The sequence below is a fragment of the Saccopteryx leptura genome, chromosome 4 (assembly GCF_036850995.1).
Source record: "Saccopteryx leptura isolate mSacLep1 chromosome 4, mSacLep1_pri_phased_curated, whole genome shotgun sequence".
In the NCBI taxonomy this organism is placed as follows: domain Eukaryota; kingdom Metazoa; phylum Chordata; class Mammalia; order Chiroptera; family Emballonuridae; genus Saccopteryx; species Saccopteryx leptura.
The window spans coordinates 49,998,656-50,021,814 of NC_089506.1; the positions used below are offsets into that span (position 1 = coordinate 49,998,656).

A 23,159-nucleotide genomic window follows, 5' to 3' on the forward strand; every position below is an offset into this window, starting at 1 on the left:
TCTCAGTACCACAGGTGAGGGAGGTGGGATCTGGGAGGCTGGAGGGGCCACATTTTAGCTTTCTCTGTCTCTGCTGAGTGCAGGCTGCAGGTAGACCATGCAAACACTGGCTATGACCTCTCACTCAGGCTGCTTTGGTTTATCTCCCCCTCTGCCCCTCTATCTCATTGCTCCCCCTGGCAGAAGGAGACCCAGTCACTCCAAGTTTCCCTCTCCATACCCCTCAGACAAAATCCAGAGAGCTCGAACTTCCCTCCTCTCCATAGTCCAGCAGAGAAAAAAAAGCCCCAGCAGTCCAACTTTGTCTCCTCAGTTCTCCAAAGCCTACTGCAAATGTATTTTATCTTCCACCTCCCTTTTCACCCCATCCCACCTTTAGTCCATTTGGTGCCTGGATCTTTCAGCCATGCCTACAAGTCCAGCTGGGGTTCCTTCGCTGCATTATAGTTGTTCAATTTGTTGAAATTTCAAGGGGACAGATCAGGAGTATCTCTCACATCATCATTACTCTGACACTTTAAAAGCATTTATGTGCTAAGTTAATCAAAAACTAAACTTATGGTGAGATTAGTCTTAGATTAGTCTGTGCCTATGTTAAATTATCTATATCTGTTTACACCTTACCTGCCTATAGATTAATTATTATAATTTGGGGACTTAGGGTTTGTTTGTTTTTGATAAGGCAAAGAGTTGAAATTTTATTCTATAACTTCATATGGCTTCATGATATTAGGCAATGGAGAGTGAGAATGATGTTAATGAGTTGGGAGAAAGTATAAATAGGTATGCTAATGAATACAATTTTAATTGCTAAAAATATCTCAGGCAAGATCTAATTTCAGAGAAGACTATCTGCTTATAATGACTATTATGTCAACTTAGCAACATTAATGTAGCCAAAATATGACAACGTAATGCTGATTATGTTCTGTACATGTTGATAACTATGCTTTCTAATCTCTGCATGAAGTCTCATTCAAAATTATCTTATTTTCAAGGTTTATCATTAATTACAGAATAAAGGACCATGTGGTACTTTTGTTTCATTCATAATGAACTAACATAATGAACTAACATACCAAGTCACAGATTTGTCTAAGTGATTAAAGTGATCAAGTTCAAGGTACAAACTAGATAAAAATTTCACAGAAAACTATGGAATCTTTATTTCCTCTTCTTCTTACTCATTAATCATTTTTGAAAGTCTTTTCTAACATAGAAAATAGAATAGCAATATGAATTTTATTGAAGACAGTTTGACTTCTTTGTTATTTTTAATTAAAGAAATAGCCAGAAGATCAAGATGGAGCATTCATGAACCTTGCAATAGTATGCTTTATATAGACATTTTTCTTCTATTTTGACATATACTCACATAGCAAAAGAAAAAATGTGGGTTTTAAAAAAACATTATTTTAGCAAGAGAGGATGGGAGGGAGAAATGGAACAGGGGAAACATTGATCTGTTCCTGTAGGTGCCCTGATCAGGTATTGAATTGGCAACCTCTGCACTTCGGGATGATGCTCTAACCAACCGATCTATCCAGCCAGGGCAAAAAAATGTTTTATAATTGCGTATCTCACTTATCTTCAAGAACTGGGTAAGGAGTTAACATATCCTTGGATTGTCCTGGGATTCACTTTCATAAGAAGGACACTTTGGTTTGTAATAGTCAGAATTCTGTTCTACGCTGTGATATAACAAATGCTGAACTTCCAGATTTTAATGGAATGCTCAACACTGCTAGTTTTAATCTGGTTTGTTTAGATCCAGTGTAGTCCAGTACAGTCTTCATTATTGTGATGGGTTTATGAGTTAGAATATATGGCTATTAAGTTTACTACAGCAGGGGAAGAGAAATGGAGGAAATTTCCTCAGTTAATAGTCATTGTTCATAACTAGTCATATGGTCCCATCCCAACAAAGGAGGCTTTAAAACATAGAAAAAAACATAGTATCCTTTAAACTCTACATAAAATCTGTCACAATCAAAATTTGGTTATTTCCAAAAAATTAAAACCAAACCAAACAAAAAGTTGGTTTAGCCTGACCTGTGTTGGCGCAGTGGATAAAGCGTCAACCTGGGAACACTGAGGTTGCCGGTGCAAAACCCTGCACTTGTCTGGTCAAGGCATATATGAGAGTTGATGCTTCCTGCTCCTCCCCCCTTTCTCTCTCTCTCTCTCTCTCTCTCTCTCTCTCTCTCTCCCCCCTCCCTCCTCTCTAAAATGAATAATAAAAATAAACAAAAAGTTGGTTTAATAAAGTCTGGATAGTTTCTTATTGAATTTATTGGGGTTCAGGTTTCAAGTATGCAACTCAATAAATCATCATCTGCATATTACATCATGTGCGCATCGCCCCATTGGGACGTAGGTTTTAAACATTTTTATTAAAACACGGTGTTGTGAAAAAAATAGTGGAAAATTAAAATTCTAGATTAAACAAGACTAAAGAGACATAACTAAATATAAAGTGTGATCATTGATTAGTTTCTGGTTTGAACACAAAATACAGTAACTACAAAACATTCTGGAGACATTTGATAAATTTTAATGCAGCTGGGTATTAGGTGATATTAGGGAATTAGTGTTAATTTTGTTAGATATGATAACGTATTTTTGTTATGGAAGAGAATGCTATGGAAAAGATGTTGGCTGAAGTGTCATGATATATACTTACTTTGAAATAGTTCAGCTAAGAAAAGTCTGTGTGTGTGTGTGTATTTGAAACAAATAAAACAAAATACTAGCTTTTGTTTTAAGTGGTGGGTATGTAGGTGTTCTTTGCATTATTTTTTCCAACTTTTCTGAATTTTTTCAAAATTTTTAATAAAATGTGGAAAAACCCAGCTTAGGCAGCTTTGAAGGAGTCCTTCAGCTAGCACCAACCTTCCATTTCATTTATTCCTTTAAAGGTCAACCCTAAGGATCTGGATTCCAAGTACGCGTATATCCAGGTGACTCACGTCGTCCCATTCTTTGATGAAAAAGAATTGCAAGAAAGGAAAACGGAGTTTGAAAGGTCGCATAACATTCGCCGCTTCATGTTCGAGATGCCCTTCACTCAGGCTGGGAAGAGGCAGGGCGGGGTCGAGGAGCAGTGCAAGCGGCGCACCATATTGACAGGTATGGTTTCCCCGGCTCCCTTCTGCACAAATCACAGGCAGCAGCCTGGACATTACAGACAGAGCTCTCCGGAAGGGACCCAGGGCTTCTAGGATGGGAAGGGTCCTTCAAGCTTAGTTAACTTTCCTCTCAAATCCATTTTAATTCAACATTTATCTAAAGCTTGCTTTTAAATACTCATGACATTTATCTAATTATCTGTTTGCATTTTCTTCTTCTACCAGACTAGAACTTCATAGCCAATGTCAGGTCACTTGCCCTTCTTAGAATCTGATGGAAACAGTGGGTCCTTATCTCCTTGTAGTGCTTTTTCACACAATGTCAGGTGATTTATAGACTTCTGAAACCCATGTGGACCTTTCTGAGGCCCATGGCCACAGGTCAAGAGCCCCTGCACATAGAACTATGTCTCCTCACAGGAAGAAGCCCCTTGTGAGCTCTGTTGCACAAGTCCCAGCATGAACTTGCTCAGAGATGTTAAGCTGGGTGAATGAGTGGGCCATGAGTCTGCATCCCTTCTTCCTGGTCTTTGAGAGTGGTTTGGTCAACCTTAGCTTGAATACCTCCCATACCAGGAAGCTCACTGCATTCAGAGACTATTTGTTCAGCTGTTGCAGAATTTTTATTAATTCTTTGGTAGTCTTTAGCCATCAATATCCCACTCTCAGAAATGTGTTTTGCACTATTTGCCTGTTCCTGACAAATGTAGGGTCATATTAGGAGTGATTTTTACCCTCTTTGAGGGAGCTTGACTCATCTACTCTAGCAACATGACTGGGTAACCCATAAAATATAACACTTTCTTGACTTAAAAAAGTATCAGGCCCTGGCCGGTTGGCTCAGCGGTAGAGCGTTGGCCTGGCATGCGGGGGAACCCGGTTCGATTCCCGGCCAGGGCACATAGGAGAAGCGCCCATTTGCTTCTCCACCCTCCCCCCTTCCTCTCTGTCTCTCTCTTCCCCTCCCGCAGCCAAGGCTCCATTGGAGCAAAGATGGCCCGGGTGCTGGGGATGGCTCCTTGACCTCTGCCCCAGGCGCTAGAGTGGCTCTGGTCGCAGCAGAGCGACACCCCGGAGGGGCAGAGCATCGCCCCCTGGTGGGCAGAGCGTCGCCCCTGGTGGGCGTACCGGGTGGATCCCGGTCGGGCGTATGCGGGAGTCTGTCTGACTGTCTCTCCCCGTTTCCAGCTTCAGAAAAATACAAAAAAAAAAAAAAAGTATCAGTGGGGAGCCAGGTGTGTCTATATGCACTACCTAGGCATGTTTTTCAAAGAGTAGCCATAGTTAAAGTGAACCAAGAAGCAATCACTAGGAGTCAGTGTCGTCAAGTGTTCCATCTGGCAGTCACATGGTACATTATAATAATAAATGAGCCTGATCAATTGTAGCAAAGTGGGTAGAGCATCGACCTGGGACATTGAGGACCCAGGCTCAAAACTCCAAGGTTGCCAGCTTGAGCACGAGCTCATCTGGCTTGAGTGCAGGTTCGCCAGCTTGAGCACGGAGTCACAGGCTCGAGTGTGGGATCATAGACATGACCCCGTGGTAGCTGGCTTGAGCACGGGGCCACTGGCTCAGCTTGAGCCTCCCCCCACATTAAGGCACATATGAGAAGCAATCAGTGAACAACTAAAGTACCACAACAACTCATCTCTCTTCCTCTTTATCTCTTTATATCTCTCCCTTTTTGTCTCTGTCACTAATAATAATAACAATAATAGTAATAATAAAAAGCACTGTAAAATGCTGCATTTCAGGTGAAACTCTGCTCTCACCATTGAATTATACACTTTAAATGAATGAATTCTGTGGGATATGATTGATATCTCAGGAAAGCTGTTAAAGGAAAAATATTGCTCATTATAAAATAGCTCAGATAGCTCAGAACAGCATATTGCAGAGAATTTTTCACCCTTCCTATGAGGGAACTAGGATAAAAGTTAAAATTTTTTATTTTTAAATCTACATTTTTTTCCCTTAAATTTTCCATTGATTTGGGGGTTGGGGAGAAGAGCAGCAACTTGTTGTTCCGCTTAGTTGTGCACTCACTGGTTGCTTCTCATATGTGCCCTGACCAGAAATCAAACCCATGACCTCAGCACATAGGACAATGTTCTATACACCAAACCACCTGGCCAGAGCCAAGCACCTATATGGGTTTGTTTGTTTTTGTTTTTTTTAACAAGAGACAGTCAGAGAGAGGGACAGATAGGGACAGACAGAAAGGAAGGGAGAGAGATGAGAAGCACCAGTTCTTCATTGCAGCTCCTTAGTTGTTCAGTGTTTTCTTTCTCATATTTGCTTTGACCAGGTGCCTACAGCAGAGTGAGTGACCTCTTGCTCAAGCCAGTGACCTTTGGGCTCAAGCCAGCGACCGTGGCGTCATCTCTATGATCCCACACTCAAGCCAGGAACCCCTTGCTCAAGCTGGTGAGCCCGCGCTCAAGACTGCCATCTCGGGGTTTTGAACCTGGGTCCTCCATGTCCCAATCCAACTCTTTATATACTGCACCACCACCTGGTCAGGCCAAAATCCTACATTTTTAAAAAAGGAGTTCCTACTCCAGCTCTTAGAATAATAAAATAACAAATAAAGCACAAATAGTATTGTCTCTCCCCCATATATTAATGAATTGTTTTCTGATGGACACAGTAACATTTCTTATTAATAAGCAAGGTAACTACATTTTCAAATGGAGTCATTTTATGACAATAATTAGCTTACAGTGTTTGTCACTGTGATTGTGATGACCTTCAATCAGAGCTTATCAAAGGTTGTTCCTGGATCTGCAGCATCAGCATCACCTGGAAATGTGTTAGAAATGCACATTCCCGGGCCCCACCCACACCTATGAATCAGACACTGTGGGGGGAGTGGGGCCAGCAAGTTGTGGTTAACAGCCCTTTCGATGATTCTGATGCTACTCCGGTCTGAGGGTTGCTGGGTTGCTGCTTTAAATAAACCTCATTCACTGATGAGTCAGGGCCACAATATTTTATTATGGTCATTCCTCTCAGGTAGCATACTGATTCATAAACAGTTGTTACCATCAGGTGTTTTCCCTGGGAAGCTTTCCTTCAGGGTTAGAGTTTATCATTTTGTAACAGAAATAGCTTAGATTAAATAAACATATTTACCTGACCGGTGGTGGCACAGTGAACAGAGCATCGACAGGACACTGAGGTCCCAGGTTCGAAACCCCAAGGTGACCAACTTGAGTGTGGGATTATCAGCCTGACTCCATGTTGCTGGCTTGAAGCCCAAAGTCGCTGGCTTGAGCAAGGTGCCACTGGCTCGGCTGGAGCCTCCCAGTTAAGGCACATATAAGAAAGAAATCAGTGAACAACTAAGAGTGCCACAACTGCTTCCCGTCTGTAATGCATGTGGCCGAGACCAGGCAGGTCCACACTGGATTTGGGCAGACAGTAGAGAAATTGCGGAGCCAGAAAGCGTTGAGCCATTCTGTTTAATAGAGTCTTACAATGGTGGACGAGCACACAGGCAGGGGAAACTGCTTTTCAGGCAAACAAACAGCAAAACTGGCCCCTCACAGTAGCTGGCAGGTAATCCGCCATCCGCAATTCGCACCAAGAGCAAGCATCCGTAGCCTTACATAGACCTATACACACATGGCACTGCCACGTGCTCACACACTAACCAGGCAGAGTGCTTGCAGCCAGTAAACCAGTGAGCAAGCCTAACACAGCTGTTTCCTCAACACCATCTCTCTCCCTTCCTGTCTCTCTCACTCTCTCTCTCAAATAAATAAATAATAAAGGATATGAGCAAAGATCTTGTACCTTCAGGACCAGAGGGGACGAAGAGTGACTCCATTGCAGGAGATGCAAAGTAGACAAGTGTGTTGTTGGCTTGTAGAACTTCTAGCCTGGAGTTTCTTCCCAATCACTATTCCAGAGTCTCCCATATCATGCCCAGACTCCCAGTCCAGTTGGAAATCTTCTTCTCCCACTACCTCCTATTCAGTCTAATCAGACTGCACAATCACTTCCCAGCCACCTCTTCCTCACCGTCCTCCTTAAAGAACTGCCAATCTGGCCGGTTGGCTCAGCGGTAGAGCGTCGGCCTGGCGTGCGGGAGACCCGGGTTCGATTCCCGGCCAGGGCACATAGGAGAAGCGCCCATATGCTTCTCCACCCCACACTTCCTCTCTGTCTCTCTCTTCCCCTCCCGCAGCCAAGGCTCCATTGGAGCAAAGATGGCCCGGGCGCTGGGGATGGCTCCTTGGCCTCTGCCCCAGGCCTTAGAGTGGCTCTGGTTGTGGCAGAGCGATGCCCTGGAGGGGCAGAGCATCGTCCCCTGGTGGGCAGAGCGCCGCCCCTGGTGGGCATGCCGGGTGGATCCCGGTCGGGCGCATGCGGGAGTCTGTCTGACTGTCTCTCCCCGTTTCCAGCTTCAGAAAAATACAAAAAAAAAAAAGAACTGCCAATCACTAATGTGGGCTGCTGATGAATACGGTGATAGCTCACCGAGTCTGTCACCTAATTTTCCACCTTCCAAGCCACTTCGCTCTTTCATTTAGCCATTTGGGCAGTAGTAATACATTCATTAATTCAGCAAAGTTTGTTGAGCACAGGAAAAATTTGTTGGTATACTAACAATACAAAGCTCTCTGGCGTTTACAGCTCAGATGCTTGCAGGAAGAGACAAATGATAAACAGTAGACACAATGCATAAATGTTCCAATGTTAGAAGCTAATATGTGTTCTGGACAAAAACAAAAGGAGATTGGAAATGTGGAGTTGAGGGGAAGGATTGAGGTTTAAATAGGGTGACTGGGGTACACCCCATTGAGGCGGTGACATTTGAGGCTGGACTGCAAGGAAGTGAGGGAGAGGACCATGCAGACATATAGAGGGAGACGGAACTGCCTGAGCAGATGTGCATTCGGGGGATGACGAGCAGGCTGGTGTGGCTGCAGCTGAGTGGGCCCCGGGGCAGAGGAGGAGAGATGAGGCCAGACATAAAGCAGGGGGCATGTGGGGGAGACCCACATCACATGGACCTGGTAGGTATCGTTATACAAGGTGTGACAAAAGTGGTTTACAGTTGTTCGTGTGGAAAATAATACAATAACTAATTAGTAATAATCCAAGAATGAACTCTTTTTCGTGTACTCACAACTGTAAACCTACTTTTGCCCCACCCTGTACCTCTCCTTTGCCCCTTTAAGTCTCCAGTTATCATCACAAGAAGCAGTGACGCAGGACTTGGACGCCGACTGTAATCAGTGTAATACATGGACATCTCATAAACATCCTTGGGGCTGGTTTTTCTCTCTGAAGTAGTGGTGTTGCTGCACCAGGGCACTCAACACTGTGATAAAACGAGTCACGTGTTTGAACAGGGCGGTGAGCCTCATGCAGTGTTTCCACACATGCTTCTTCCTTACAAGTGGGAAATGTCAGTACTCCTCCATGTCAGTCTGTCCCATCCAGGCCCACCTCTGCTCTGAGGATTGTTTCCCTGGCTGCTAAGCAGCACTGGCTGGCTCTTGTCACATTTTCAAATGACCCTTTGGTCTGACTAGGACTAATCGATTTAGTGCTGCCACTTAAAAACTGTCCACAAGGAACACAAAAGAAATGAGAAACAGGGACCCTTGGCCTTAGATTGATGAAACATTTAGAGACTAGAACAGGTCTGTGTGTGACAGATGAGGTTGCATTAGATTGCGCATTTTCTCAAGCTGTGCCTAGACTTTGAGTGACCCAGTGGAACTCAGTGTTCGATGGGCTGGCCTGTTTCCTCATCTCATGAGAAGTCCTCTCTGAGTTGCACACCACCCCGGCTGCTTATTAAGTAGTTACCAATCCAAACTCACACTCTTATCTTATTTTTGGCTTATTAAAAAATAAGCTTTTAAGCATATATCTAAAGGCCTATTAGTAACTATATGTTAAATGAGATTATTACTGATATTTATATACTATATAAAGCAACAATGTAGGAGTGTGAAATGGCCCAAATTTGAACCAGCTGTTTCTCTGTTCATTCTCTTTACTGTTGATATGTTCAGATGTCTTTATTATGACAAATGAAAACAATATTGATTTTTTTATAAAAAAAAAGTGTAAGAAAAAGTAAATACTTTTACTTAAGTTTTTTTGTTTTAAAATATCTATTGTGACTGCATTTCTGGCTCATAAAATATTTTGGTTGGAAATATGTATATTCTCACTTCTTTTTTTTTTTAATTGAATTTATTGGGGTGGCATTGGTAAATAAAACCATACAGGTTTCAGGTGCACAACTCGATAAAACATCATCTGCACACTGCATTGTGTGTCCACCACCCAAAGTCAAGTGTCCTTCCATCCCCACGTGTTCCCCTCTGTCCACCCTACCTCCCCCCTGCTTTCTCTCTAGATATCACCATGCTGTTTGTCCATGTCCCTGTTATATATATGTACTTTTTTTATTTTTCCTTAATTCTGTTACCTTTTTTCACCCAGCCTCCCAACTGCCTTCCCCTCTAACAGCTGTCTGTTCTGTGTATTTATACTTCTGTTTCTGTTTTGTTAAATGATTTTGTTGCTTATTTTTCGTTAATTTCTTGGATTTGTGCAGACTTGGGCGTCTAGGGCCATACCGCCCTGAACGCGCCCAATCTCGTCTGATTTGTGCAGACTTACGCACGTGATTCTATGGATAAAAATGAATTTTCTTTATTTTCTCTGGACTTAATCTGTATGTGATATCTTAAAGCTGTTGAGTCCTTTTTGTATTTCCAAAGCCATTTTATAGCTACTAGCTCACTGAAATCTCACAACTTCCAAGGAAGGCAAGGCGGTCACGGCTGACAAAACTGAGGAGAGAACAATAAAGCAGTTTCTTCAGAGATACACTTCTCACATTAAATGTTAACAAGAACCTAACCCTCTTGACTTTATATGGTACAGCCTGTCCTTAAATCTACACAATAATAAAGACAATATTCCGGTTCTGTGAAATGCTGGCATCTGACCTTGGCAGGCATTGGTTCCTTATCTGTAACATGGGAGTAATAATTACTTCGACCTCAGTAATAGTGAAGATCATGCGAACAGCGGAGTAATTCTGGGACCCCTTCCTCTGCAGCAATACACTGCTTCCCTTACGTGAAGAAGCGGATCCCTGTCATGTACCAACACCACACGGACCTGAACCCCATCGAAGTGGCCATTGACGAGATGAGTAAGAAGGTGGCTGAGCTTCGGCAGCTGTGCTCCTCAGTGGAAGTGGACATGATTAAGCTGCAGCTGAAACTCCAGGGCAGCGTGAGTGTGCAGGTGAGCCGGGCACTGGGCAGAGCAAACTGCAGGCAACCAAGGGGAAGGCTCCTTAGAAAATCCCAGGTCATTCACACAGCAAGGTCTAGTGTAGATCTGTGGCTTCACCAGGTGATCCCTCACCTGCCCCAGTGTCTGTGAGTTTCTCCTGATCCCAGAGGGGCAGTAGCCGTAGAGGCCCCCCACCTGCATACTCCTACAAGGGTGTGATTCTCACTAAGTTGCCAGGGGGCAGGGGACAGCTCTCCATACTAACCGGTTTTTGAGGGGCAGGGTTGGTTTTGGAGGTTTTAGGGGGTAATTTGGGGAATTCTGTGTGTCTAATGGGAAGCATTAAGACTCTCGTTTTTTAGCAGGAGACAGAGAGAGGGACAGATGGGGCAGGCAGGGACAAACAGACAGGAAGGAAGAGAGATGAGAAGCATCAACCCGTAGCTATGGCACTTTAGTTGTTCATTGATTGCTTTCTCATACGTTGCTTAACTGGGAGGCTCTAGCTGAGTCAGTGACCCCTGGCTCAAGCCAGTGACCTTTGGGCTCAAGCCAGTGACCATGGCATCCATGTCTAGGATCCCATGCTCAAGCCAGCGACCCTGCACTCAAGCTGGTGAGCCCATGCTCAAGCTGGATGAGCCTACACTCAAGCCCGCGACCTCAGGGTTTCTAACCTGGGTTCTCTGTGTCCCAGGCTCTATACACTGTGCCACTGCCTGTTCAGGGAAACTTTTTTTTAATTTATTTATTCATTTTAGAGAGGAAAGAGAGAGAGAAGGGGGGGAGGAGCAAGAAGCATCAACTCCTATATTTTCTTATAAAACTGCTGTCTTCTGGTTTCTGTAAAAATTGTTATCTGTAAAAGTACCTTAAGTTTTACTGTCTTAATGGTGTCTTTGGATTAACTTAAATTCTTTATTTATTTATTTTTTTTTCTGAAGTTGGAAGCAGGAGGCAGTCAGACTCCCACATGCGCCCAACTGGGATCCACCCAGCATGCCCACAGATGCTTTGCCCATCTGGGGCATTGCTCTGTTGCAACCAGAGCCATTCTAGCGCCTGAGGCAGAGGCCATGGAGCCATCCTCAGCGCCCGGGCCAACTTTGCTCCAATGGAGCCTTGGCTGCGGGAGGGGAAGAGAGAGAAACAGAGAGGAAGGAGAGGGGGAGGGGTGGAGAAGCAGATGGGCGCCTCTCCTGTGTGCCCTGGCCAGGAATCTAACCCGGGACTCCTGCACACCAGGCCTACGCTCTACCACTGAGCCAACCGGCCAGGGCCTAAATTCTTTATTTTAATATAGCCCAAAAGATCAATTTTTTCTTTATAGGTAGCATTTTTCTATGTCTGCTTTAAGAAATCCATTTCTAAGAAAACATCTTTGGAACATATTTATGTTTTCCTTCTTTGTTTGACATTTTTATGTAGAGTTGCAGTCCATCTAGAATTGATTTTTGCATGTAGTAGCTGATAGGGGTCAAGACACATTTTTTTTCATATAGCTACCCAGGTGATACATATTTACCATTATGGAAACAAATCACCCTTGAATTCAGCAGAGCTATACTTACGTTATCTGCACTTTTCTGTTTCTATATTACACTTCAAAAATACATTTTAAAAAGGTTTCTTATATGGTTTCTTAGGAAATTGGTAAAAGTTAAATCATCTTCCTCCAGTGACCAGTATGCCTCTTACTTTATGGATATTTTTAAGTGTATGTAAGTAATTCTAGTACATGTTTTATAGATGTATATGTGTGTGTTTATGTGTATCTCCAGATTTTTCTCATTCAAAAAGGGTTTTTATAAAAGTTACATGGTGGGGATTTCCTTGGTTCATTTTCTGAAATCAGTTTTTGTCAACTTTTTATCAGATTTTTGCTGAGTTGCTGCTTAACATCTTCCTAAATGTCATTCATCACAAACAACTATTTATAGGTGTTTTCAACCTCTTCTCTCATAGTCCAATAGATTTATGTGCCAAATTAAGTTATCAAGTGAATATGATCATTATTTTAGCAACGTGAGTGATTACATAGTGGGGCCAGAGGCCACAATTTTCTGCAGCTAAAAACAAAACCAGTAACGTGACCTGGGAACATCCAGCCTCTATTGAGAGGCTAGCAGAAGGGTGTGGGCGCCCGTAAAAGGTGGGGCTGGGCAGGCTCAGCTTTCTAAAGGGCAAAACATGCCCTGCCATTTGACTGTGACCTTGGAGTCTGACAAATGCTCATCTTGGAAAGCAAAGAATTGCGTGATGGAATAAGATTAAGTTTGTACGTGTGTACCTAACAAGGTTAACACAGAGCCAGAGGAAATTAGCTTTATCAGTTTATTTGTGTGTTTGTTTCTGTAATTCTTTCACCAAGAGCCTCCCTTGGGTTGCTGTTGTACAGGACAGAGCCATCACAGTGGCTTCATGGCACTGTACTGCAAGATCTTGTTATATTAGAACTTGGGAAGTTTCATAAACTTTCCCCTTGGCATTTTCTTAAAATTGAATTCAGTCGTCCCTCACTGCCTGTGGGGGATTGGTTCCAGGAACCCCTAGGGGTACCCTAATCTGTGTATGCTCAAATCCCTTATCTAAAATAGCATCGTGTATGTATAGAACCTATGCACATACTCCTGTATACTTTAAGTCATCTCTAGATTGTTTGTGATGCCTAATACTATGTAAACAGTTGTTATATTGTATTATTTAGGATATAATGGCAAGAAAAAAGTCTGTACATGTTTAGAACAGAAACAACCATCTTAGGCCTAACTACAATAGTACATGTCATCAACAACATAACTTTTTTTTAAAAAATATTTTTGATCTGTAGTTACTTGAATCTGTAGATGCAGATCTTTCAGATACAGAGAGCCAACTGTATATGTATCATTTTGGATAATCGGTCATTTGGGTCATCTTCAAGTTATTAACATAGTTTCACACCACATATCCAGTGCGATGACACATTCAGTCATCACAGAAGGCTAGCTAGTTGTTCCTGACTCTGAGGGCCCACCTGTTAGAGAGGGCCCTCTGTCTGCCCTGACTCTGAGGGCCCACCTGTTAGAGAGGGCCCTCTGTCTGCCCTGACTCTGAGGGCCCACCTGTTAGAGAGGGCCCTCTGTCTGCCCTGACTCTGAGGGCCCACCTGTTAGAGAGGGCCCTCTGTCTGCCCTGACTCTGAGGGCCCACCTGTTAGAGAGGGCCCTCTGTCTGCCCTGACTCTGAGGGCCCACCTGTTAGAGAGGGCCCTCTGTCTGCCCTGACTCTGAGGGCCCACCTGTCAGAGAGGGCCCTCTGTCTGCCCTGACTCTGAGGGCCCCCTGTTAGAGAGGGCCCTCTGTCTGCCCTGACTCTGAGGGCCCACCTGTTAGAGAGGGCCCTCTCTCTGCCCACCTCTGATGTGAATTTGCACACCTCAGATCACCTGCTGTTACTGTGTAAGACCTGCACACCGTGGATCAGAACCATAGCCCATTCCTTCACCAACAGCTGCAAAAAAGACAGAAAGCCCTCCCTACTTAACCTCCTACGACCACCAGACCTTCCAGGAAAAGTTATGGAATAATTACATGGTAAAGTCTTTTCCCAAGCCTGGAACTTCCTCCTTCCCATCCAGTGTATCTAGTTTTCTTTTTATATACATTCCCACATTGCCTGACTTATCCAACCTCAGAGAACTCTTATTGGCTAATCGAAGTATGCAGGGTTCTAGTTCACACACCCTGTTGCTAAATGCCCCTAATCTTTGGCCTTCCAGCACACCTCAGTTGGTTACTACATTCAAGGATAACAAATCGGTCTGCCCAGGACTGCTTACACAATTCAGTGAAGTGAACATTTGAGTTTTATTTTTCAGTTGGCATACCATATATATATATATATATATATATATATATATATATATATATATATATATGATATGGTCTACTGGAAAGTTCTGTCCATTTCTATCACAAGTTTCGACACCTAAGCACATGTTTATTTGGCGCATGTGTGCCTCTCTATTTTTATCACTTAATGTATATATACTGATGTAGCAAATTAACTAAAACAAAGTTGATTCACGTTAGTCTTATGTGTGAAGCGATAGTGTACCCATGGCTACTGATAAAGTTCATTTATGCCACTGTAATTTTTACAAATTTCAACAAGGAAGAAATGCTACAGAAGCATGTCTGTCGCATCCACCATATTCCCCGGACTTAGCACCCTCCGACTATCACTTGTTTTTGTCCTTACAAAATTTTTTGAAGGGCAAAAAATTCAAAAATGAAGAAGATATCAAACAAGCACTGGTTCAATTTTTCACATCAAAAGATAAAACAGCCCTGGCCGGTTGGCTCAGCGGTAGAGCGTCGGCCTGACGTGCGGGGGACCCGGGTTCGATTCCCGGCCAGGGCACATAGGAGAAGCGCCCATTTGCTTCTCCACCCCCCCTCCTTCCTCTCTGTCTCTCTCTTCCCCTCCCGCAGCCAAGGCTCCATTGGAGCAAAGATGGCCCGGGCGCTGGGGATGGCTCCTTGGCCTCTGCCCCAGGCGCTAGAGTGGCTCTGGTCGCGGCAGAGCGACGCCCCGGAGGGGCAGAGCATCGCCCCCTGGTGAGCAGAGCATCGCCCCTGGTGGGCGTGCCGGGTGGATCCTGGTCGGGCGCGTGCGGGAGTCTGTCTGACTGTCTCTCCCCGTTTCCAGCTTCAGAAAAATACAAAAAAAAAAAAAAAAAGATAAAACATTTTTCAAAAATGGGATATACAAATTGCCCTCACACTGGCAAGAAATCATTAATAATAATGGCAATTATATTATTTAATAAAGTTTATTGACAGTAAGAAAAAATTGTATTTTGTTTCATTCCAAAACGGACAGAACTTTCCGGTAGACCTTATATATATATATTTCTTCCCCCCCACCCCTCCCTCCCAACCCCCGTTTTTCACTGGACTCACCAGGTTGAGTGTAGCGTAGCACAAATATCAGTTGGAAGACTTGCTCTCAGATCTCAGGTGTTTTGCTTACTGGATATTCGACTTTGAATAATAGGTCTTCATGTTTCCAAGCTATAGTTTTTCCTACATAAAATAAGCCAACATTACGAGTGCCCTGAGGATGGCTGAGATGGTAAAATCCAATGGCATGTAACAGTAGAAGCTTGATTTATGGTTTCCTCTTCTGGATTGTAAGGTCCTGGAGGGTCGGGCTCATGACTAATTCAAACATTCTTAGCACATACCAGCTGAAACTATAAATCGGGGATAAGGTCATTTTTTTCTATAGCATAGTTTGAAATCCTTGTTCTTTGTCTAGGTCAATGCTGGTCCACTAGCATATGCTCGAGCTTTCTTAGATGACACGAACACCAAAAGATATCCTGACAATAAAGTGAAGTTGCTTAAAGAAGTTTTCAGGTAAAGCACACTGGGAGTGTCTTTCTCTCTTCAAGTGTTAACAATTTCTGCGCTCAGTCAAGAAGAGATACTACCACTCAGACTCCTTTGTCCTCAACATGCCTTAATTTTCCTCTCTCATGCCGTTTCAGGCAATTTGTGGAAGCTTGTGGTCAAGCCCTAGCCATAAATGAACGTCTGATTAAAGAAGACCAGTTAGAGTATCAGGAAGAAATGAAGGCCAACTACAGGGAAATGGCAAAAGAACTTTCTGAAATCATGCATGAGCAGGTAAGTGCCACGCTGGGGTTTCTCGTTTTTAAGGAGCACGTGTTAGCTGGAGTCTTAAGTATACCCCATGATGGCCTACACCTTCTGACATCCTTCCAGAATTTTGAGAATAATGTAGCACGCTACACTGTTGCCACCCTCTAAGCACAGGTTGCTGGGGAAACAGCTAACAGATTGCCCGTTTGTTCTGTCTGATATGACCAGAGGAGAGCAGCCACGCCTCCTCTGCAACACTCAGAGGTGGCCTCTCCCTTCCCCAATCTAGCTTAAAAAAAAAAACTCATAAAAAAGAAATACCCATACTGTTCCTAGAATTTTTTTTGTTCACCCAATCCTTTGAAATAACAGGGTTTACCAGCCAGTTTTAGGAATTATCTATTATATTAAATGTCTCTTGCCATTTATAAAAATAGGGTTGCACAGTCTTTGACTCTTTACAGCTGACCTGTGTGCCCCCATGGATTCTTCATGGCTACTTCCATAGTCCTTGTCATTATGGGAGCTTTGCTGATGATCCTGCTACCATTGGGAATGTACGAATTCCTTTCAGGAAAATCATTATGTAGACTCAGTAGTCATCAGAGGGAACAGCTGCCCAGGGAAGCCAGTTCTCCATCAACCATAGTGACCCCTTCCAAGTCACAGTGCCAGTCTTTATAATTAGTGTTAGCACCTTGATAACACAGAACCACTTTTGTCTCTTCTCTACATTATGGCCTCTCAGTCTTGTAACATGGAAGCCAGGACCATATGTTTCAGTTAACACATGTGATGATTTAGTTAGGAAATTTCTGTTACAAGGAATGAAATGTCAAAGCTTTAACTTGCTTGCTTTTTTTTCTCTTTCATGCTAACACATTCAGATGGGATGGTAATGTCATTTTTTAATTTTATTTTTCTGAAACTTGGTAGACTGACTTACAGAAAGTTATTCCTGAGTTTAGGCAACTTCAGACTTTGGCATGATGACAAATGCATGTGCAAAAGAAGGCAACTCTCTTCTGGGCACTTAGAAAAGCAAAAACAAATAGAAATGATTAAAGAAATTAATGTGCGAATAATTACCAGAACGTAAGGGCCTCATGAGAAGTGCTTGGAGAACACTCAAGGTCTTTTCCATGGGGCCTCTATAGGTTCCTAGAGAATGGAGAGCTTGATCAGTGGGAGCCAGCATTTGGCACTAGAAAAGATGAAAGTAGAAAAAAATTATGTACTGAAAATATTAAAATAAACTCCCAGATTGTGTGGATATTTGATGCAGTACTGTGCTCTAAACTTGAAGTTCCCATTATCTCAACAACCATGAAGATTAAACCCCTTTGAACCCGTGAAGAAAAAGAGTCAAAACCCAGAGTAGACTTGCTTTTGGCTTTTTCAGGGGAGCCTCTTGAGTGGGAATGTTCTTCTCAGTTTCCACCTAGCAATAGGTCGCATCTTGCCCTTAGAATCCTCCCCTGCTTTACTGAATGCAAAAGGAGACTTGTCCAGGTCAAAGGGACAGCCACTATCTCTTGTCCCAGGATGAGAATATGTAAAACCCCAAGAAAAGGAGCCAGTAGAGAAACGTAGATGCTCTAGGTTCATTTTAAAGGATTTGTCCAAGTGACAAGGCTAAGCCATGTCTTCGTCAAGTATTTGCAGGATAGACTTCCTGCCACCTTATAATCTGGTGAGTCAGGAAGGCTCTCCATTCACTGATTTGTAAAGGAAACAAAGCATGTTTATTCTGGACTTTATCCTTATAATCCTGACCTGAAAAACCTCATTTACTAGATGAGCTGACACAGTCCTTCTGCAAACCCCCAAAGCCAAACTATCTATTTGAGCAGATCGTCATTCACAGGAACAGTTACACTGGATGATAAAGCGTGTGTGTTAATGAAACGCACCATGTTGAGAAATGTGGATCGGGACATTGCATTTGGGTAACGTTGTGTTTCTGTGCCTCGAGATTTACCCCCTGGAGGAGAAGACAAGCGTTTTACCGAATTCCCTTCACATTTTCAACGCCATCAGTGGGACTCCAACAAGCACAATGGTTCACGGGATGACCAACACGTCCTCAGTTCTGTGATTCACCTCATGGACCGTGTGTGGGGACTTGCTTTGTCATTTGCAAACTCAGGATGATTTTCAAAGCTGATCACTGGGCTCGTGCGAGACACGGGAGACCGAGCACAAGGAGAAATCAGGGGAACGGGGAGAAAGGAAAGAGAGGACTATGTGGTTTCGTAGCAGAGTTTCTAGAGGAGTCAGAAGAGGGCACATATTTTTTTAAGTTTCTCTGGCAATAGTTGAAGAGGTGTGTGGTGGACACTCCTAAACTGAAGCTGGAGTTGGTTCTTCCTTCAGGCGTAGTAGTAAAACAAGTGGCCGAGAGAAGACAGTGTTCTGGAATGGACACAGCAGGGACAGCAGCACTGACAGTGAGGCTGGGGCAACCCTTTGCCTCTAGGCTAAGCTGGAAAATCTTGAAAATATTTTTTTTTTCCTGTGGCACATTCAGGTTGAATACAAGAACTATTTTTGTGACTAGTTTTTGATGACCTAAGGGAACTGACCATTGTAATTTTTGTACCAGTGAACCAGGAGGTTTAGTGCTTTTATACTTACTCACTTGCATCAAAAAACCAGGAAAACTTAAGAAACTATGTGAGCTTAAAACTAGTCAAGCAGTTTAGAACCAAAGGCCTGTATTAATAAACACAACTATGCTAAAAGTTTCAGAGTAATAAAGTTTGTTAATACAGTCTCAGCATTCTGTACATACATGTGTTACATTTCTACATTTTTAATACTTCTCACATAGCTTCTGCATTAAGATTAATTGTGACAAATGTGTGCTGTTCTTAGTAAATGCAAGGCACTTGACTTTACTGTTTTATTCTTGTACATAGAAAAGTGCAATATGGAGATGTGTACAGTCTTTGCTATTAGGTTCATAAACTGTTTTAAAAAGGTCATCCTTTTGCCAAAGTGGTGGAATATGTAACTGGTAAATCATAAATCCTGTGGTGAATTATGGTGTGATTGAAAGCTTTTACCACGTTATATTTTCTTTTTGAGACATTAATTGAGTAATTTTATATTGGGGAAAATAAAAGTTTTTAATTTTATTTAACTAGAGCCTCTGCCCTGCTGTAATTAAATATTCTGTACTACATCTGTATTAAAAGTAACATTGCTGATTTGCTGATAGTGAATATTGGGTATTTATTGTTTAACAGTCCTCAGAGGGACAGGATATTGACACCAGAGGGAAAAACATGGCGTATGAAATTTGTTTTTACATACTTGAAGGGAACAAAAGAGGGTAGGTAGATGAAACAAGATTGAGGCTGACGTTGGGTACACAGGAAGTCTTACACCAGTTTCTCTGGCTTTGTGTAAGTGTCTGGGGTACAGATGTCGAGGCAAGTACAGGAAACAGACCTTCCAGAGAATTTGGGTAAATGCTTTATTGTACTGTGGTCTGGCTCTAAATTCTACTATTGTCCCTCAAGTATACACAGACACCATATTAACTCTGACTTTTCTTCTTCAACTATGTCAAAGCTCCACCCTTGCTTGCTTTGAGGCGAATACTTTGGGACCAGGTGGTCATTTATCCCAGCAATGCATAAGTGAGCACTTGTGCATACACTCCCTGTGCCCTGCGTTATCACAAATACCGAACCCAAGGCAAGTGATGGCTCATGTTGCAGGTGCCAGTCCTGCCTCTAGTGTGCCTAGTGACCAGCAGATGAGTCAGTTCATTGTCACCGAGCCTCTTATAGTTCCAGTGATAGGAGAGGAATCTTTCTGTAAGAACTAGAACGGCTGGTTTTCCTCCCTGAAGGGTTTTGAAGGCTTTACTTTTGCATAACCAGCTGAGGAAAGAACACGTGATGCACCCAGGCACCAAGTATCTTTTGATGTTTTTGAAACGTTCCCTGCTAGTGGTAAGGCTTTATTTTACAGATGGAGACGAGGTCATGAAGAGATGAAGAGTTATGGGAACTCATGAGAGTCTACATCCCATTGATTAGTGGATCCAGATTTAGGGCTTAAGAAATGTTTCTATGTGTTTATCCTGAGCGTCTGACATGCCCAGCCCTTGACTCTTACCTCAGCAGGAACGGGAATGAGATATCATCTCCTTTGTCACTGAGCTGGATTTCCTACTCATAAATACCTCATTTAGAAGCCATAAAGTTCAAGTCATCGTATAGTAATGGAAATACAAGTCTAGAAAGAGCCAACTTGCTCTCCCATCATTAAACTTGGAGCATAATCTGCACCAATGCCATTGTCAGATAACATTCAATGCGGAAGGTGACCAGTCCTTATTTATTACCACAGTGAGGAAAGGAGCCATCTCTGAGTTGAGGGTGTCTACTATTGACCCTGAAATGACAAAAATTCATATCAATTTAAAACCTCATTTAAGTTTTTGTATCAAAATTTAATTTCAACCTAAAGGTATATATTAAAGTAACAATTTACTGGAGATTTCTTTTTTTTAACCAAGTTGGGGGGGGGGGGCTGACAGACCCGAAGGGAGAGAGATGAGAAGCATAAACTTGTTATAGCAGCACTTTAGTTGTTCATTGATTGCTTTGTCGGGGGGCCTTGACCGGGGGCCAAGGCAGTGACCGTGGGGTCATGTGTATAATCCCACAGTCAAGCTGACAGCCCCATCCTCAAGCTGGTGAGCCTGCGCTCAAGCCAGCGACCTTGGGACTTCAAACCTGGATCCTTGGTGTCCCAGCTTGACGCTCTGTCCACTGCACCATTGCCTAGGCAAGCTATCGGAGAATTAAATTTTTTTTTAATTTATTTATTTTTTACAGAGACAGAGAGTGAGTCAGAGAGAGGGATAGACAGGGACAGACAGACAGGAATGGAGAGAGACGAGAAGCATCAATCATTAGTTTTTCATTGCGCATTACAACACCTTAGTTGTTCATTGATTGCCTTCTCACATGCGCTTTGACCGCGGGCCTTCAGCAGACTGAGCAACCCCTTGCTGGAGCCAGCGACCTTGGGTTCAAGCTGGTGAGCTTTTGCTCAAACCAGATGAGCCCGCGCTCAAGCCAGCGTCCTTGGGGTCTCGAACCTGGGTCCTCTGCATCCCAGTCCGACGCTCTATCCACTGCACCACTGCCTGGTCAGGCAGAAATTTTTTTAACATTGAAGAATTTTTATTTGTTTTTTATTAATTTTGTGTGTTTCCCATAAGTCTTTCTAACAGTCTTTTTTTTTTTCATTGAGGTAAATACACACAACAAAATTTACCATTTTAACCATTATTAAGTGTGCAGTTCAGTGGCTAACGTCACTTAATAGTACATTCTCACTGTTACACAACCATCACCACCATCCATCCACAAAACTTTTTCATGATTCCAAACAGAAACTCAGTACTCATTAAACAATAACTTCCTATTCTCCCTTTGGGAAAATTGTTTTTGAAGTAACATAGAAATTAAAAATCTAGTTAGTACCTTATCAGGCATGTTTGCTCTTTGGGAACTAGTTAACTCTAGCCTAGGTGGTGTGTACATAAACAGAGGCGGCCCCTTGCACGTAGGAAGCTGCTGGGACTAAGGATGGAGAATTTTGAAAGGTAACTTCTAAAATAACCATAAGGTCTGTTTAATCAGGTAACAGATTTACTCTGTGTAGACACTTCATTCAAAAAAATATTTGATTTCTATCAATGGGATAATTTGCATAATCTATGGTACATCCAAACAATGGAGGACCGTGTAGCTGTGGAAAGGAATAAAGACTATCTCTGTATACTGCTTGGAGTGATGATATTCAAGGTCCTGTAAAAAACACAAGGTAGACAAAAGTATGAATAGTGTGTCACCCATTATTTCAGAAGGAAAGGATATAGAAATAAACATTTGTTTTTATTTTCACATTTTTTGTGGGTTTCTATACTTTTTTCAGTTGAATTCTAATTTCAGAGCATTATTTATTTGCTTTTTTAGGTGGGAGAGAAAAAGTTTTAAGTTATTACTTATAGGGAAATAGAATGACCTATAGCAGGGGTCCCCAAACTTTTTACACAGGGGGCGAGTTCACTGTCCCTCAGACCGACTATAAAAAAAAAAACTATGAACAAATCTCTATGCACACTGCACATATCTTATTTTAAAGTAAAAAAACAAAACGGGAACAAATACAATATTTAAAATAAAGAACAAGTAAATTTAAATCAACAAACTGACCAGTATTTCAATGGGAACTGCTCCTCTCACTGACCACCAATGAAAGAGGTGCCCCTTCTGGAAGTGTGGTAGGGGCCGGATAGATGGCCTCGGGGCCGCAGTTTGAGGACCCCTGACCTATAGGGTTAGAAAATAAACCTGTCAAAATATCATTTGCTTTATGTATTTGGCTTTAGAATCATGTGAGTACTTATATAATTATATAAATGATTTTTTAATTCCTTAAAAATGAAGGCAAATGAAATAAATGAACATAAGCAGGTTGGTGACAAATACACATTTTAAACCATTTTAAATGACTTTATAGAAATTTCAATAAGTATCCTAGCAGGATATACCCTAAGGACAAAAATAGTGGCAATAAATAAATGATTGGTAACAAAAACCATTTTCAGGAGTTGTTTTGTTTGTGGAAGTAGTGTGTTGTTTTTGTGAGATTGTATGCTATTCTGAGACTATTGTGTGTTTATTGCTGGAAAAAGTACAGTAAATGTATAATTATGTTGATAACATTTGGAATCAAGTTTTTGTCATGAGACCCAAAAAACTTGCACCTACAGAAGTTAAATTTAAACTCTTTAGTTCTGACTTGGATAAGGAAATACCAATTTGAACTCATAATAGATTTTTTTCTTAAACATTCACACTTATTCTTGGTTCACTGAAAAGACCTAAAAACAATGACCAAGCCAGTGGCTAATGATCACTCCTACATGCCCAAATCCTATTCTCTAAATACCTTTTCTACCAAAAGGATCCAGCTTTCTGGTGAAAGGCTGATTCTAGATTTAAAGCAAAAGGTGTCCAAAAAGGAGTGGCTGTTCACACCAGACACCCAGGGGGCTGGCAGGCCA

General features: G+C 42.4%; 1 protein-coding gene across 30 annotated transcripts in view; it reads left to right on the top strand.

The window, feature by feature from the left end:
• The window catches only part of DOCK9 (dedicator of cytokinesis 9), a 342,320-nt gene extending 323,033 nt beyond the window's left edge, over positions 1-19,287 (top strand). For 28 of the 30 annotated variants that reach the window (XM_066380623.1, XM_066380629.1, XM_066380647.1 and 25 more), the window contains 5 exons: positions 2,919-3,129; positions 10,228-10,418; positions 15,714-15,814; positions 15,946-16,084; positions 18,036-19,287. In XM_066380623.1, the coding sequence (XP_066236720.1) occupies positions 2,919-3,129; positions 10,228-10,418; positions 15,714-15,814; positions 15,946-16,084; positions 18,036-18,158 (765 nt within the window). In that variant the 3' untranslated portion in view covers positions 18,159-19,287. The other 2 variants (XM_066380626.1, XM_066380634.1) reach the window with 2 other exon arrangements.
• The last annotated feature ends 3,872 nt before the right edge of the window (positions 19,288-23,159 follow it).